Source organism: Lampetra fluviatilis, chromosome 25, assembly GCF_964198595.1.
Source record: "Lampetra fluviatilis chromosome 25, kcLamFluv1.1, whole genome shotgun sequence".
In the NCBI taxonomy this organism is placed as follows: domain Eukaryota; kingdom Metazoa; phylum Chordata; class Hyperoartia; order Petromyzontiformes; family Petromyzontidae; genus Lampetra; species Lampetra fluviatilis.
Genome location: NC_136299.1, coordinates 9,829,343 through 9,842,292, shown reverse-complemented (window position 1 = coordinate 9,842,292; position 12,950 = coordinate 9,829,343). Strand labels below are relative to the sequence as shown.

Here is a 12,950-nt window from a genome sequence, read left to right as displayed (position 1 = left end):
TTCAGCTAAGATTGGAAAATTGCATCAGATAGAGTTGCCCAGCACATTGACATTCTGAAACGACTACAACAGAAGGACAATTTAAGTTTGAGCTCCTTCATTCACACAACGGTCATTCATCGAAAATGTTTTTATTGAAAACTAAAAAGTGTGTACCATTATTTGTCACTCGTGTTAGGCCGTAGCTGCAAACATTTCTCAGTGCCATCAATGTAAAATTGAGAATGTCTCACGTGGGACGTTGACAGAGGTGCCCTCGAGCAGTGCAGTTTCATCGTCAGCTGGAAGGCGGCTTGACTCCTGCACATGCGGCGTCTCTCCTCTTCCTCCCATCCTCACCATCATCACAGATGCAGAACTCTGCCGCTGAGCCTCCAAGAATGCCTTGTCCGCACGGATGTCATTTCCTTGTCCCTCGTAAAACAGCCCTGTTGTTGAAAGTAACGTAAACATGAGGTGGCCGGGTAATTCAGGAAGCTCATATCATGTCAGAGCGCTGAGAAGGCAATGCTGAGATCTTGGGTTAGAATTTTTGGTTTAAGCAGTGAGTTAATGCTCCCATCCTGGTCAACAATGGCTGCACAAAACAATAACCATATTAAATTAGATTTTTCACTTGATTTGTATTATTTTAGCTCTGAGGATTAACATTTTCAAGTTTGATTGTTAAATGATAAATACTTCTTGAAGGGGATATAAAGGTGTACCTCTAGTTTAGTAAATTAAGATACCTATTTTAATGACACAAAGAACGCGATGACAATGAACGTGTTGGTGACGATGATAATGACGGTGACAATGATTGCAGCAATGATATCGTTGACGGATAATAATGGCGAGAAAAATTATTCCAACGATGCCGATGACGACGATGGTGGCAATGAAGATGATCGTGACAACGCCGACTACAATGATGACAGCTGTGACAATTATATTAACAATCATGATGACAAGGCCAGGGGGAAAGTGATTGAGAATAGGGTCACCTAGACCTCGTAGCCAGCCCTGGAACCTTTTTTTTCCCAACCGCCCATCCCCTCCACCCACCGCCACCATCCACTTAACCACAAAATGTTCCCCCCTCGTGTGAGCACACACCATAGAGGAAGAGTCACGAGCCCAGAGGACACAATCCACAGATCGTCTCCGACCGAGTGTTCTCTCGCCTGTAACCGTCGGATTTCCAATAGGTCAAATAAAAAATAAAATAAAATGATGATAGCAATGACGATCGTGCTACGATGGTTCCTCACCGAGCATGGTCCAGGCCAGAGAGCTGCTCGCGTGGACGCAGGTGGCGTTCTCAAAGAGAGTCTCTGCCTCGTCATACCCCTCATTCTTGTTGCACATCACGCCGCACATCACTAAGCTGCCGAGACGACGAGACGAGACACAGGCGGAGGAGCATGCACACAGCTGCATCACTCTATTCAGTGAGCGGGCTGCCGCCAAGATTTCAACCACATCATCAGTTTGTTTACTTTTATTCGGTATTTAGGTTTACTTAGTGGTATCGACAATTGTTTTATTGATATTTTCCTCACCGAGTTAACACTTGGAAGCACTTAAAAAAATGTAAACAAACGTAAGCAACCTTTTTACACCGTCTGAAAACTGTTGCCAATAATCAAAATATAACATTTTATTTTCACGTTCATACGAACACATTTATCTGAATATAAACATTTGAACAATTTCATTACCTTAAACAGACGCTATTAATACATTGCACAACTACTAACGAAGCACATAAGCCGGGCTTAAGTTATCACTGGTTAGACAGCAGTAGGCACGCAACTAGTAGCCACAGCCATAGTGAGTGGTATACTGGATGTGATGTGCCGGGTGCATACAGATTTTCCGCGTCGCCAACCCAGACAGACCCCAATTCGAATGAAGCCCTGCTCATGGCCATGCTATCCATGCAGTAGTCGTAATATCACGGAGTGACAATGCCTTCACATCCCACTTAAGATAAAACCAGAGCAAACTGTGAGGAAACGGAAATAACTTGCAGCATCTCATCCCACAGGCCGAAGTCCAACCCAGGCGAGCGAACCTGTCCAGGTGTCTTTGGTCGAGTGCCACGGCATCGTGGAAGCACTCCTCGGCTTTGATGGAATCACCGGAGCGCAGGCAGAACGCGCCGTAGTCAAACCAGTGGTCGGGGTTGTTCTTGTCTCGAGCCAGCCTCTGCGAGTCACGCACGCCGGAACGATTCACCTCCTCCCCCCGCGATCCAACTACCGTCAAGTCTCAATTCATGAGGGTAATGGATAACTGTAAAATGTGTTTAAATTAGGCAACAAAACCGGACAAATGGCTGTCAGCACGTTGATGTAGGGTGCGGATTGACCTTTTAACAAATGCATTTTTATTGTTTACTTATGTAGAATGGGAGTGAAGACGTTGAATGTGTCTTCTGGTTTAATTGCTTTTTGTACGTATGTATGTTGAACCTCTTTTGCACAGTACGTAGCTAGCCGCGCTTCTTGAAGTAATCGTTTCACTTGCCGACGTGTTCGCGGTCCCATGAGCGATGAGTTACTGACCCTCGACAACAAAAATATTAGAAATCCGATGTTCATGCTAATTGGATGAAGGTCTCCCCATGTTAGGTCAGTCACTGAGCTGGTCAGTGCAGGTTGATGTAGTTGGGGCCCAGGACCGGTTCAGACATCACTCGTGTGCTAACCACTGCACCAAAGCTCTTCCTTACCTGGGAGAGTAAGTCCTTTAACTAACTAATTCCCAGGTGGAAACTTGACTCAGCCAGTCTTTGTTCATAAAATGAATTTCCACTTTGCGGAACGTCAGCAAAAGCGTTTGTCCTCGTGTCATCCACCGACCCTACCTCCAAAGTTGCTGGATCACACAAGCTGCGCTGCCGCCACACGCGTCTCACCGAATCGGCTCACCTCTTGGTAGTACTTGGTCGCCAGCGCTGAGTCTCCGTTGAGCTCTGCTTCGCGTGCGTAATTCCGCAGTTCTACAGAGTCCGTAAGCGGCTCGGGCACAAACAATGCGGAATCGGTCGACATGACCTGCAGAGGGGATGGTCGTGTGATGGTGCGCAGAGGGTCACATGTTAGTGGCGCAGGTAGCAAGTATGCAGGCCGGTGCAACTGGACCGGACGGAGGAGCCCGGGTGGCGGGCTACACAGAAGGGGGAAGCAGAAAGGGCCCCCCCCCCCCCCATGCCAACCACGCAGCGTCACTGGCACACTGGGCACACGTGACGAGCAGCACCACTGAGGTGGCCACGAAATGGAAATACAATAATGACTTTTTTGACTGCGGAGCTTTGAATGTCACCCACTTGTACACATGATGGGCTTTGTCCCAGCTGTGAACAATGACTCGTGTGCATTGTATGAGGAAATGGAAGGATACTGAACCTCTATTTTGTTACGTCGTATGCGTTTACACATTGGATGTCGCGGCGCTTTCATGACATAACACCGATGGCACATTTGGGATAAAATTGGGGTAAAATGCTACCAAAACCAAAAAAATATATAAGATGACGATGATAATGATGTAAGTGTCGCAAGCGTGACCATGCTGCCACAGCATGGGCAGCCACACCTTGTTGAGAGAGACGTGCATCTGGTCGATGAGGAAGATGTAGAGCTCCCCTAGGAAGGCCTGCAGCTCATCTCGGTCCTCAAACGCCGTCGTCTTCAAGTACTTTTCACGAACGATATTCACCACGGCTTGCTGCACGGATGAGAACATCAGCTCACTAACTCACTCAAACCTCATTAATTTATTCACTCTTACATTCATTCAGTCAGTCCCGGCCTGAGCATGAGTGTCTCCCTGGATGAAAAAATACTGTCGGCATAATTTATCCTCTGGTAATAACCTTGTCATTTGTTGTCGTTTTATTATCTGTTATGTGATTCATACATGTGTGAGCGGTGGGGTAGTGGTTAGTACACCTTCGCTACGAATCTGGCTACATGAGTTTGATTTCCGGCCATGGCTAACATTAGTGGTGAATATCTGAACCAGTCTTGGGCCTCCCCTTGGTCGACTTAGCCTCAAATGATTACCTTGCTTGGTTTGTAAACATCAGAACTGGGGGAACAAAAGGCAAGTGGGCATGGTGCTGGCCACACCACCACCTCGTATACCATACTGGCCTTAATATAAGTTCTCACTAACAACACTTTCCCCAACAGTCTATTATAGTGATACGAGGGATCCATGCCCTTGTCTTGGCGATTACACGAATGCTTCATAATGCATCCGTAAACCATTTCACTTGCTAAACAAAAGGCTGCTATGCCCATACTCATTGCCACTAGTTACAAACAACAAACACACATCCACATGTACGCAAAAGTGGAAAAACGACGATATTACACGGCCACCCTTCCTCACCTTGAGCTGCTCCTTGAAGGCGAAGTACTTTCCCGAAGAGTTGAGCTCGTACAGGAGACGGCGCTTGCGCTTCTCCTGCCCCTCGGGATCATCCTGCGGCCCCTCGACTCCACTCCACTCGGGGAACATTGCGCGGAACTCATCAAGCACCATCGATGCCACCTTCACCACCTGGTCGTGATAGTCGCTCACCGCCTGCGTGCAGCGGAGCGGACGCCAGAACCGAAGTCATGTCGACAGTTCATCGCCACCTTTACCCGTGTCTCTGGTTTTGAATTGGCAACGGGTGCATCGAAGTTGCCGTTGCTGCTGCTTTAGCACCTGCTGCGCACTGGCAATCCTGCGAGGCATCGGTGGTCTTGGCGGAATGAGATCTGCCACCCTGCGGTGAGACACGAGACGACGGTCACACTTTACACGTGTGGTTTGACGTTGATTGTACATCACAATTGTTTTCGTTGTCGATTTAAGGGTTCCTGTAAGCAGGTTACTGCTATGCCTGAGAAGCATCAAGTCCATCTCTCTGTTTGAGGACCCTTTACATGTTTTCATGAAAACTGCAAAGTCCCAAAACCAATCACTCATAAACTTAGAACAACCTTTCCACAAACCAAACCCAGACATAATTCTCAGTCAGCCTAGGTCTATCTGAACTGTGTGGTATACTGCAATAAGGTTCGACACAATTAGCACTAATCTTGGTACAAGTACATTCCATACACCAAAACACAGATACCAATTCCCAGATGTCAAATCCCAGACGGTCTGGGTCAAAACGTGCAAGTCAAACCCAGACAGGTGTCAACCATAATACATACAAAGACCTCCCGTATAGCCTTAACATACTGTTGGGGCAAGTGTTGTTAGAGAGCACATATGAAGACCAGCACGGCACACGATGGGATGTCTGGCCAGTACCACCCAGTGGCGATGATTAGACACCGCACTAGGTACTCATTTGAGGCTCAGTCAACCTAGGGGAGGCCCAAGACCGATACGGATAATTGTCACTGGTGTTGGCCTTGAGCGGGTATCGAACTCGGGTTGCCGGGTTCGTAGCGAAGCGCGCTAACCGCTACACTACCACTCCCCCATACAGTAATACGTACAGTATAATACGGTACATACAGTATATATATACATATAGACTCACCTCTTAGCCAGCTCCTCTGGCTTCCTTTTAGGAATGAGTGGCTTCTCCAGACAGAACTCGAGCACAATGTAAGTTTGAGCCTCCAGGTATTGCTATAGACAGATATGGTGTGAGAATCAAGAACAAAACCAACGATTCTGCCACGATTTTGCATATCTCAATTAAATCATCAATCCACGCTATTTATGGTGGTAAAACAGGCCCTAGCTGTTGTATTTATTATCAATCAAACCAAAATTATTAATTTAACAAGATATACACGAGCAACTACAATGTGATTATACATGTAAAATTTGAAGCAATGTAGTGTCACTAATTATTATCGTTAACAATGATAATTTACTGCCATTCCCCTCCTAGACGAAGACCTACCCACGCCGTGACTGTCATCTGGGTTGCGTCACCATACTTCACTATGCTAGACAGTGCAGGTTATGTATGTTGAACTTATTTTACGTAGCCAACCGCGCTCATCAGAGGTGCGGTGGAAGAACAACAAACTAAATACAAACAGCAGTTTTAAAGAAATTAGTTTTTAATCTAGATTTAAAAGTGCATAGTTGCAGTGGCTTCCTAATATCGGAAGGAAGAGCATTCCAGACGGCCGCAGAAGAGCATCCGAAAGCGTGTGATGTGGTGACCGTCTTCGTTTGATGGCTAGCCAAAATCCTTGATTGCTGTGTTATTTAGAAAGGATGTACAAGGACAGTGCATACCTATGACTCTGCGTTCTGAATGATGCTTGACTCAGACTCGTTGTCGACCACATGCTTAACTGTTGAACTCTGAAAAAATAATTATTAGCATTTTGTTAGAAACAGCAATTTGAAATTAATAAGGTCAGATGTTAGTTTATACCAATAACACAATGCTTATTCATGACTCATGTAGTGGTGGACATTGTACATTCATATGGCTGGGACTCTTCCACATGCAACACACCCACCACTCTACACTTGCCGATATCAAGTAAAGCAGCTTCACCAAGTGGTTCTCATGTTAGTAACCCTGATAAATGATGACGATGATGATCATGATGACAATGACGATTAATAATTTAGTGGACCTTGACTCGATATCTAATTCATATGATAGTGTGGGTATAAGTTCTACATAACTGTAATTTATCATTAAACTTGTGACGTCATTAAAAAATAATATACATTTACAGCCATTTGTCATTCTTTTGCTGAAGGCTTCCCCATGCCATGCTGGTCAGTGCAGGTTGGTGAAGGGGGGCCTAGGACCCAATTAATATTACTCATCACTGATATGAGCCAAAGCCAAGAATTGAATTCAGGTCACCCTGTTCAAAGCACAGTGTCATAACCACTCACCCTACAGACAATGCAGTCTGAATTTTCACGCGAATATAATAGTGCTGGCCGCACATATTTGAACCCAGAATCTCGGCAGCGCTAGCTGTGTCAAGACATGACCATGACTGGCCACCGCCAATGGGCACCTTTTTGATGGTCTCCTTTCCCAGGCGACTGGGCGCTGGCTTGGGGTGCGGGGAAGCGATACTGCCGGGCCCTGTGCCCCTCCCGATGCTGCACACCAGCCGTGCGGCCTCGCGCACCACGAACCCAGTCCGCTTGGTCTGCACACGAGCGACCCCAACGCAACAGAGGCAATGATCATTGTGACAAGACCATAGACTATGTGACTCCACAATGCCCCGAAGGTAAAAATTATGGTGGTGTATCAGCAATTCACCACCTCTCAGACAGTGTAATTTAATAGCTAAATCACTTAGAACTAAATCTATTATAGTTGCTCTTCAATGGCCATACAAAGTCATAATTTTATTTTAGTTTTGTCTCCTTCCCTAATTTTATCCTGACTGAGCTATCGGTGACATGTCGTGAGATGAAGGATGCATTTGAGTTTCTTGTAGAAGTGCGATTCTTTATGTTAGTGAAAGGCCCATGGAGGCGAATATCACAGAGCTATCTCTGAAATCTCCTAAAGTGACCTCTTATCCACACAAGAGGATAGCACTTTCCCGACCTCTGTTCCACTATGTGTAATGTTTGTTGCATGACAGTAAAACCAATATTTTTCATTCTCAGACCTGAAAGTGAACCAAATTAAGTGCAGAACAAAATTGTATTAGAGATTTTGTCACAAATAATTGTTGACCGGGCTGAGACCATCACCTCACTAAACTTGACAACCCAGTTTAGTCGACAGACGGTTGCCTGGATTCGAACCCAGGGTCAGAGATACCGTTGCATTGTTCATCGTAGAAGTAAGTGCCGGGCACCCGGCAGAGTGAAACCTTTGCGAGCATCTCGACGTCGCTGTAGGGGTGCACTCGGTAGGCACCGCGCACCACCGTGGCACCGGGGTAGAGCAGCGGGGCCAGGTTAACGTAGGCGACGCCGTGAAAGCCTATTTGAGAGTCCTCGTCAACCTGAATGAAGCCACGGCGCATACAAAATATTTCAGTCCTTTTTTATGTTTTCCAACTAAGGTTGCAAGCAATAGCATGAGCTCTGTCCATATCTGTATACAGCGGGGGGTCATTATAACTTTCTTAAAGATGATCCAATATGAAAATAATCTTAGTATTATGTCGTGCTGCTAAAAGGAACTTACTCTCTAGAAAACAGGGACTAATTTGGTGAGAAAAACCAGCGCTGAATAGAGAAGCCCTCGCGACCATGGTGATAGTATCACATACCGTGCACGTGCCTCGCCTCGTCATCACATCATTATGTGTGACGTCATCTCGTGGCATCACACATCATGCGCCACGTGATATCGTGTCGTTGTGCTGTTCGGAATGTAATGTTACCATCGCCAATTAAATACTTCTAAGGATAAACGCATGCTGGAAAGTGCTACAGAACCCGTGCGTAGACACAACACGTTACAAACCTTTTCACTCTTGCTCCTTCCTCCTTTTGCAGCCATGGGGATTTGGATTTTGGCAACCTCCACAGGCCAGAACCGGCTCTCGGCTATCTTTTTCTGAAAGCTGCACAGGAATAAGAGAATATCGCATTCCACATACATCTATAGTAATAATTTACAATGTTGTCAATCCACTGCTGGATGAAGGCCTTCCCATACGCCGTGTTGGTCATAAGGGTTGTTTGGTAATACTTCATCACGTTAGTCATTGTTCATTGGTGAAGGGGGGCCCAGGACTGGTTCAAATATCACTCGTTATCAATGTTAGCCATGGCCAGGAAAATAACTCAGGTTGCTGGGTTTGTAGTACAGTGAACTAACCCCTGCACCACCACTCCACCATGGTCTCTACCATAAGATGATTCTATTCGCCTGGCTACTGCCTTAAGTTTTACTCACGTGGCCACAGCTCCTGGATCCATGTAGCAGCGCCTCTCCATGTCCCAGGTCACGCGAGTTTTCTCATTCTCTGCCTCAATGCGGAAATCCCAGTCCTGAGCAACACAAACAGCAAAGCAATCCACTGCTGGATGAAGGCCTTCCTGTCCAACCAGTGGAGCAGACAGCTGCCACTGTATCCACAATTAGTGTCTCATTGGTGATATACCCCCATTGCCCCTGCTGCCACTGGGACTCGGTACCTGGTTCTGCCATAGCTGCCCTGGTTGTCCTTAAGGATTGTTGCTGTTGGTGCCAGAACCCGGTTGCTGTGCTCTGATCCATCCCCCCCCCCACTCACCCATAACCCTTTCCACTCTATTGCAGTTTTTTTTTTTTAAACCAATGTGAGATGCAGTTTCATTCAAATGCTACATACATTGAAACTGCCTTTGTTGAAGGTCGCGACCCCCCTCGCACTCCCGACCCCACTACCGCCCGGTCACCTCCTTGTGCGCGAGCTCCCCATCCTCCTCCTCATAGGCGCTGGGCCGCATGATGGCACCCGGGATGTAAGGGAGGCCCCCGACAGGCACGTGGGCTAAAGGCCACCGCTTTGGCCGGGCAGACGCTTCCTTCTCAGCGGCCGGCCGTAACGCTCCGTTGGCGAACACGTTCACGTGCTCTTTCTGGATGAAACACATAGGGGCGACGCACAAAGTCGACACGTCACATATACTGTTATCAGATACTTTGTGCTCTCAGCGTCGTCAGCCATACGCACATTCGTAGACTATGCAGAGTTAATGAGATGCGTGGATACTGCTAAGTGTGAGGGTCAAGTACTGAATGTATCTTGTTTAAATATCAACTGAGGCATTATGGGCTGCAGCGCTATGTTGAGGGCAGCGCAGCAATATTCATTGCTGTACCGTACTTCTATGCTCCCCCGTCTATGCTTATTGCCTTCACCAACCCGCACTGACAAGCGTGATGAAGTATAGTTAAATCACCCCCACGACCGTATGGTCTCCAGCAATGGATTGACAAATGAAATTATACAAGCATATAAAACTGCCTCTCATTATCATCGATTTTAGCGTCAACGTAAGGCAGACCTCAGCAGAAATGGGCACAGGCAGGCTGGCCGTGTAGTTGCACATGGGTCCCACAGAGGCCCACGTGGCCGGAACCCCGTAGGCCGACTCCACCGTTATCCGGAGCAGGTTGCTCTCGGCTAAGCGCTCGGCCGATAGCAAAGGCTCTGGAGCTGAGACGGAGACCTCCAGGCTGGGCTGCTCACAGTACCAACAGCACACGAGAAAACGCATAAATTAATTGTGATTTTGATTCGTACATTTTAACTTGTGAAATAAAAGCTGCAAAGTACACGGTGAAGCATGGGGGAGCTATGTGCTTGGAATTACACTGAGAGGCATGGATTAGAGAACGCACACCAGTTAAATACATCATATCGACTGTTATTAAAGTAAGCGGACTCGGACAGGACACGTCTTTCGCAAGAATGATGGCCTATTGTTAAAAACAATGACGGAGTGACAGCCAATTGGGGGGACACATCCGAGATGGCTTCCACTGTGGAGATGGTACGATGGAAGCAGCTAATGTGCAGGTGCTAGGTGGATTGTTGCAATGCAAGGACACGAGTAACAACTTGGGGAATCCTTCATCTAGTCGTGAATAGATCATGGCTAATGATGATGAACTTGTGAAACTATTTAACAATGATGACAACTATCTCTCAACATAATGGGCTGTATTTAAAACTTTGTCCGAGTTAATTCGATAGAACGGAACTGTTTTCATGAGAATAAAAAGTTACTTTTTTATAAGTTAAGAATCAGATTCACAGCTTGACGATGCAACATCTTTTGGGTGAATTTACCACACTGTTGGTGATGGAACCAAGGTTAACGTTTTGCCAGAATTCAGATAAAAAGGAATATTCACCAACATGCAAATCAAACTCGATATCATAGCTAAGAAAAATGATGCGAGTTGGAATAAAAAAAATTGAAAAACATTTAACAATACAAATTGTAAATAATTTGATTCAGACTCATCGACTCAACAACAGTAACGTCATTTAGACATTTGTTGTGGTTTGTTATGGTTCAGTAATTGTTGGATTTACCAAGTCTGCTTCAGATGAGACATTCTCCAAAGATGACCCAGCCACTGGGTAGACCTTCACGGTTGCGCTGTACTTGGTTTGACCTAATCGAGACATGACGCGGGAACAGTAATAAGTATGCCCATCGTCTCTGTGGTGTCTTGAGATTTGGTCGCATTTTAGACGCTATGTAATTATTTTGGTATCATAACCGTAATAAAAAAAACGTACTACAGTATTCAGTTTTCATTTAAATGACCTTACAAATTCCCTTGCTGTTTTTAAAGAAGTCATATAACTCTAAAGATGTCGACTTTTTTTTAACTATACTTGGGCCACTTAACTTAGAAAGGTAAAGTAATGTAGTACTTGAATTGAACCCTAAGAATTAGTGAAAATCCGAAGTGACAGGTCCAGGCTCTTACCTTGCACAAGCGGTAAGAGGTCCACTGTGGCCTGACCGAGCACCACAGTCTTATCTTCTTTCTGCTTCTTCTCTTTAGGGAGCACTTCAATCACCATCACTGCAAGGCAATGGAAATAATGTATTGTGTTCTTATTGTTAGATTTGGAATTTAAATACATTGTGAATATAACGGTGGTGATGATGACACTGTAGCGGAGCAGAGGCGAAATGGTTATTGTATTTCGATGTGGAAACAGCTGACATCAGTGGCAAGTGATATCTGAACTGGTATTGGACCACTTCTTCCCCAACCTGCGATGACCAGCGTAATAAAAAAACGGTAGAACCGCCCTGACAAACAAAGCCTGGGGCGGCTTTCATCCAGCAATGGAATGACAAAGAGCTGTCAATATTAATATCGTAAATATTTTAATCCACTGCTGGATGAACACTTCCACATAACGTGTTTAGTGCTCTTCATTTCTGGCTGCTTTCTGTAACAGGCGTTTAGGCCTCTGCCTAATAATGACTGTGAGATTAAATGACTTACGGAGCACTGGCTTGTGAGCCACGTCGTCCAGACCAGTGGCGCCATCGGACGGGCAGTCAAACGTGGTGCTGAAGTCGTACTCTGCGGAGCTGTCAGAAGTGCTCGGCACACGCGCCGACTCCCCCAGCATGGCAGCACCGTACTCGGCTCGCACGAGTGACACCATCGCGTCGCCTCTGCTGCCGCGCTGCTCTCACCGTCAACGCGTATGCGGAACAGAGAAGGACACACGCAGCTATGAGTGTTGGAAAGTAGGCAGGCTGCTCACCTTGTGTGCAGTCATAAATGTAGAGTGGCCGAGTGGCTCAGGGGTCACAGTACTGACCTGAGCTAGCAACCATTGAAACCCTGGGGTTGAATACAGGAAGTCATCTGTGATTAAACTGGGATTTGTACTTAAATTGGCTAATTCTTAGCTTTGTGAATCAAAATATGAGTTTGATTGTCAAGCGATGTTACTCTATGTAGCAGGATAGATGGGTCTGTGCTACCCCCTACTCTTTGGACCAGAGTCACTTGAAGAGATCAGAAGTGGTTTCATGATATCCACTTCCACGTGCCATTCTCTATCACAAAGGGTTGCACTGCTCTGCCGGAGGATCCAAATGGACTGTGGTGCTCCAAATGGATCCTTCGTCTCAAAACATGACACTGATAGCACTACGGGGATAAAATTCATCTTGAGATGTGGTCATAATTAGAGGCTACATTAATCTAAATTGTACCGTTTGCAGATTACTACAGAATTTATTAAACTTGAGGTTTGCTTTACTAATGCCTAGGAAGGCCATTTCGTGATGCAGGAATCCAACATCTTTGCATCCCATCCCCATTACTGTGATGATGATATACCCTCATATGGGTCATGTTGAATACAGCAGGCAGCTTACCAAGTTGATACCACGCTCCACTCTTACATGAACTGGTATGGCTCGGAGCAACTTTTGCTCAACTTCGGACGCCTCCATCTGTCGGTAAAAAGACTGTTGTTAAAGCCAACCATATGTGTACATGAAAA

At 46.0% G+C, this 12,950-nt stretch overlaps 1 protein-coding gene across 1 annotated transcript in view; it reads right to left on the bottom strand.

Moving 5' to 3' along the window:
• Positions 1 to 12,950, bottom strand: part of CFAP70 (cilia and flagella associated protein 70) — a 36,037-nt gene that overhangs the window by 20,076 nt on the left and 3,011 nt on the right. Inside the window, 19 exon segments of the mRNA XM_078868231.1 lie at positions 234 to 428; positions 1,254 to 1,369; positions 2,060 to 2,193; positions 2,919 to 3,044; positions 3,589 to 3,720; positions 4,390 to 4,584; positions 4,711 to 4,771; positions 5,543 to 5,634; positions 6,259 to 6,327; positions 7,008 to 7,145; positions 7,827 to 7,961; positions 8,429 to 8,528; positions 8,864 to 8,958; positions 9,349 to 9,531; positions 9,961 to 10,137; positions 10,998 to 11,080; positions 11,402 to 11,500; positions 11,933 to 12,119; positions 12,823 to 12,900. Coding sequence (XP_078724357.1) covers positions 234 to 428; positions 1,254 to 1,369; positions 2,060 to 2,193; positions 2,919 to 3,044; positions 3,589 to 3,720; positions 4,390 to 4,584; positions 4,711 to 4,771; positions 5,543 to 5,634; positions 6,259 to 6,327; positions 7,008 to 7,145; positions 7,827 to 7,961; positions 8,429 to 8,528; positions 8,864 to 8,958; positions 9,349 to 9,531; positions 9,961 to 10,137; positions 10,998 to 11,080; positions 11,402 to 11,500; positions 11,933 to 12,119; positions 12,823 to 12,900 — 2,395 coding nt within the window.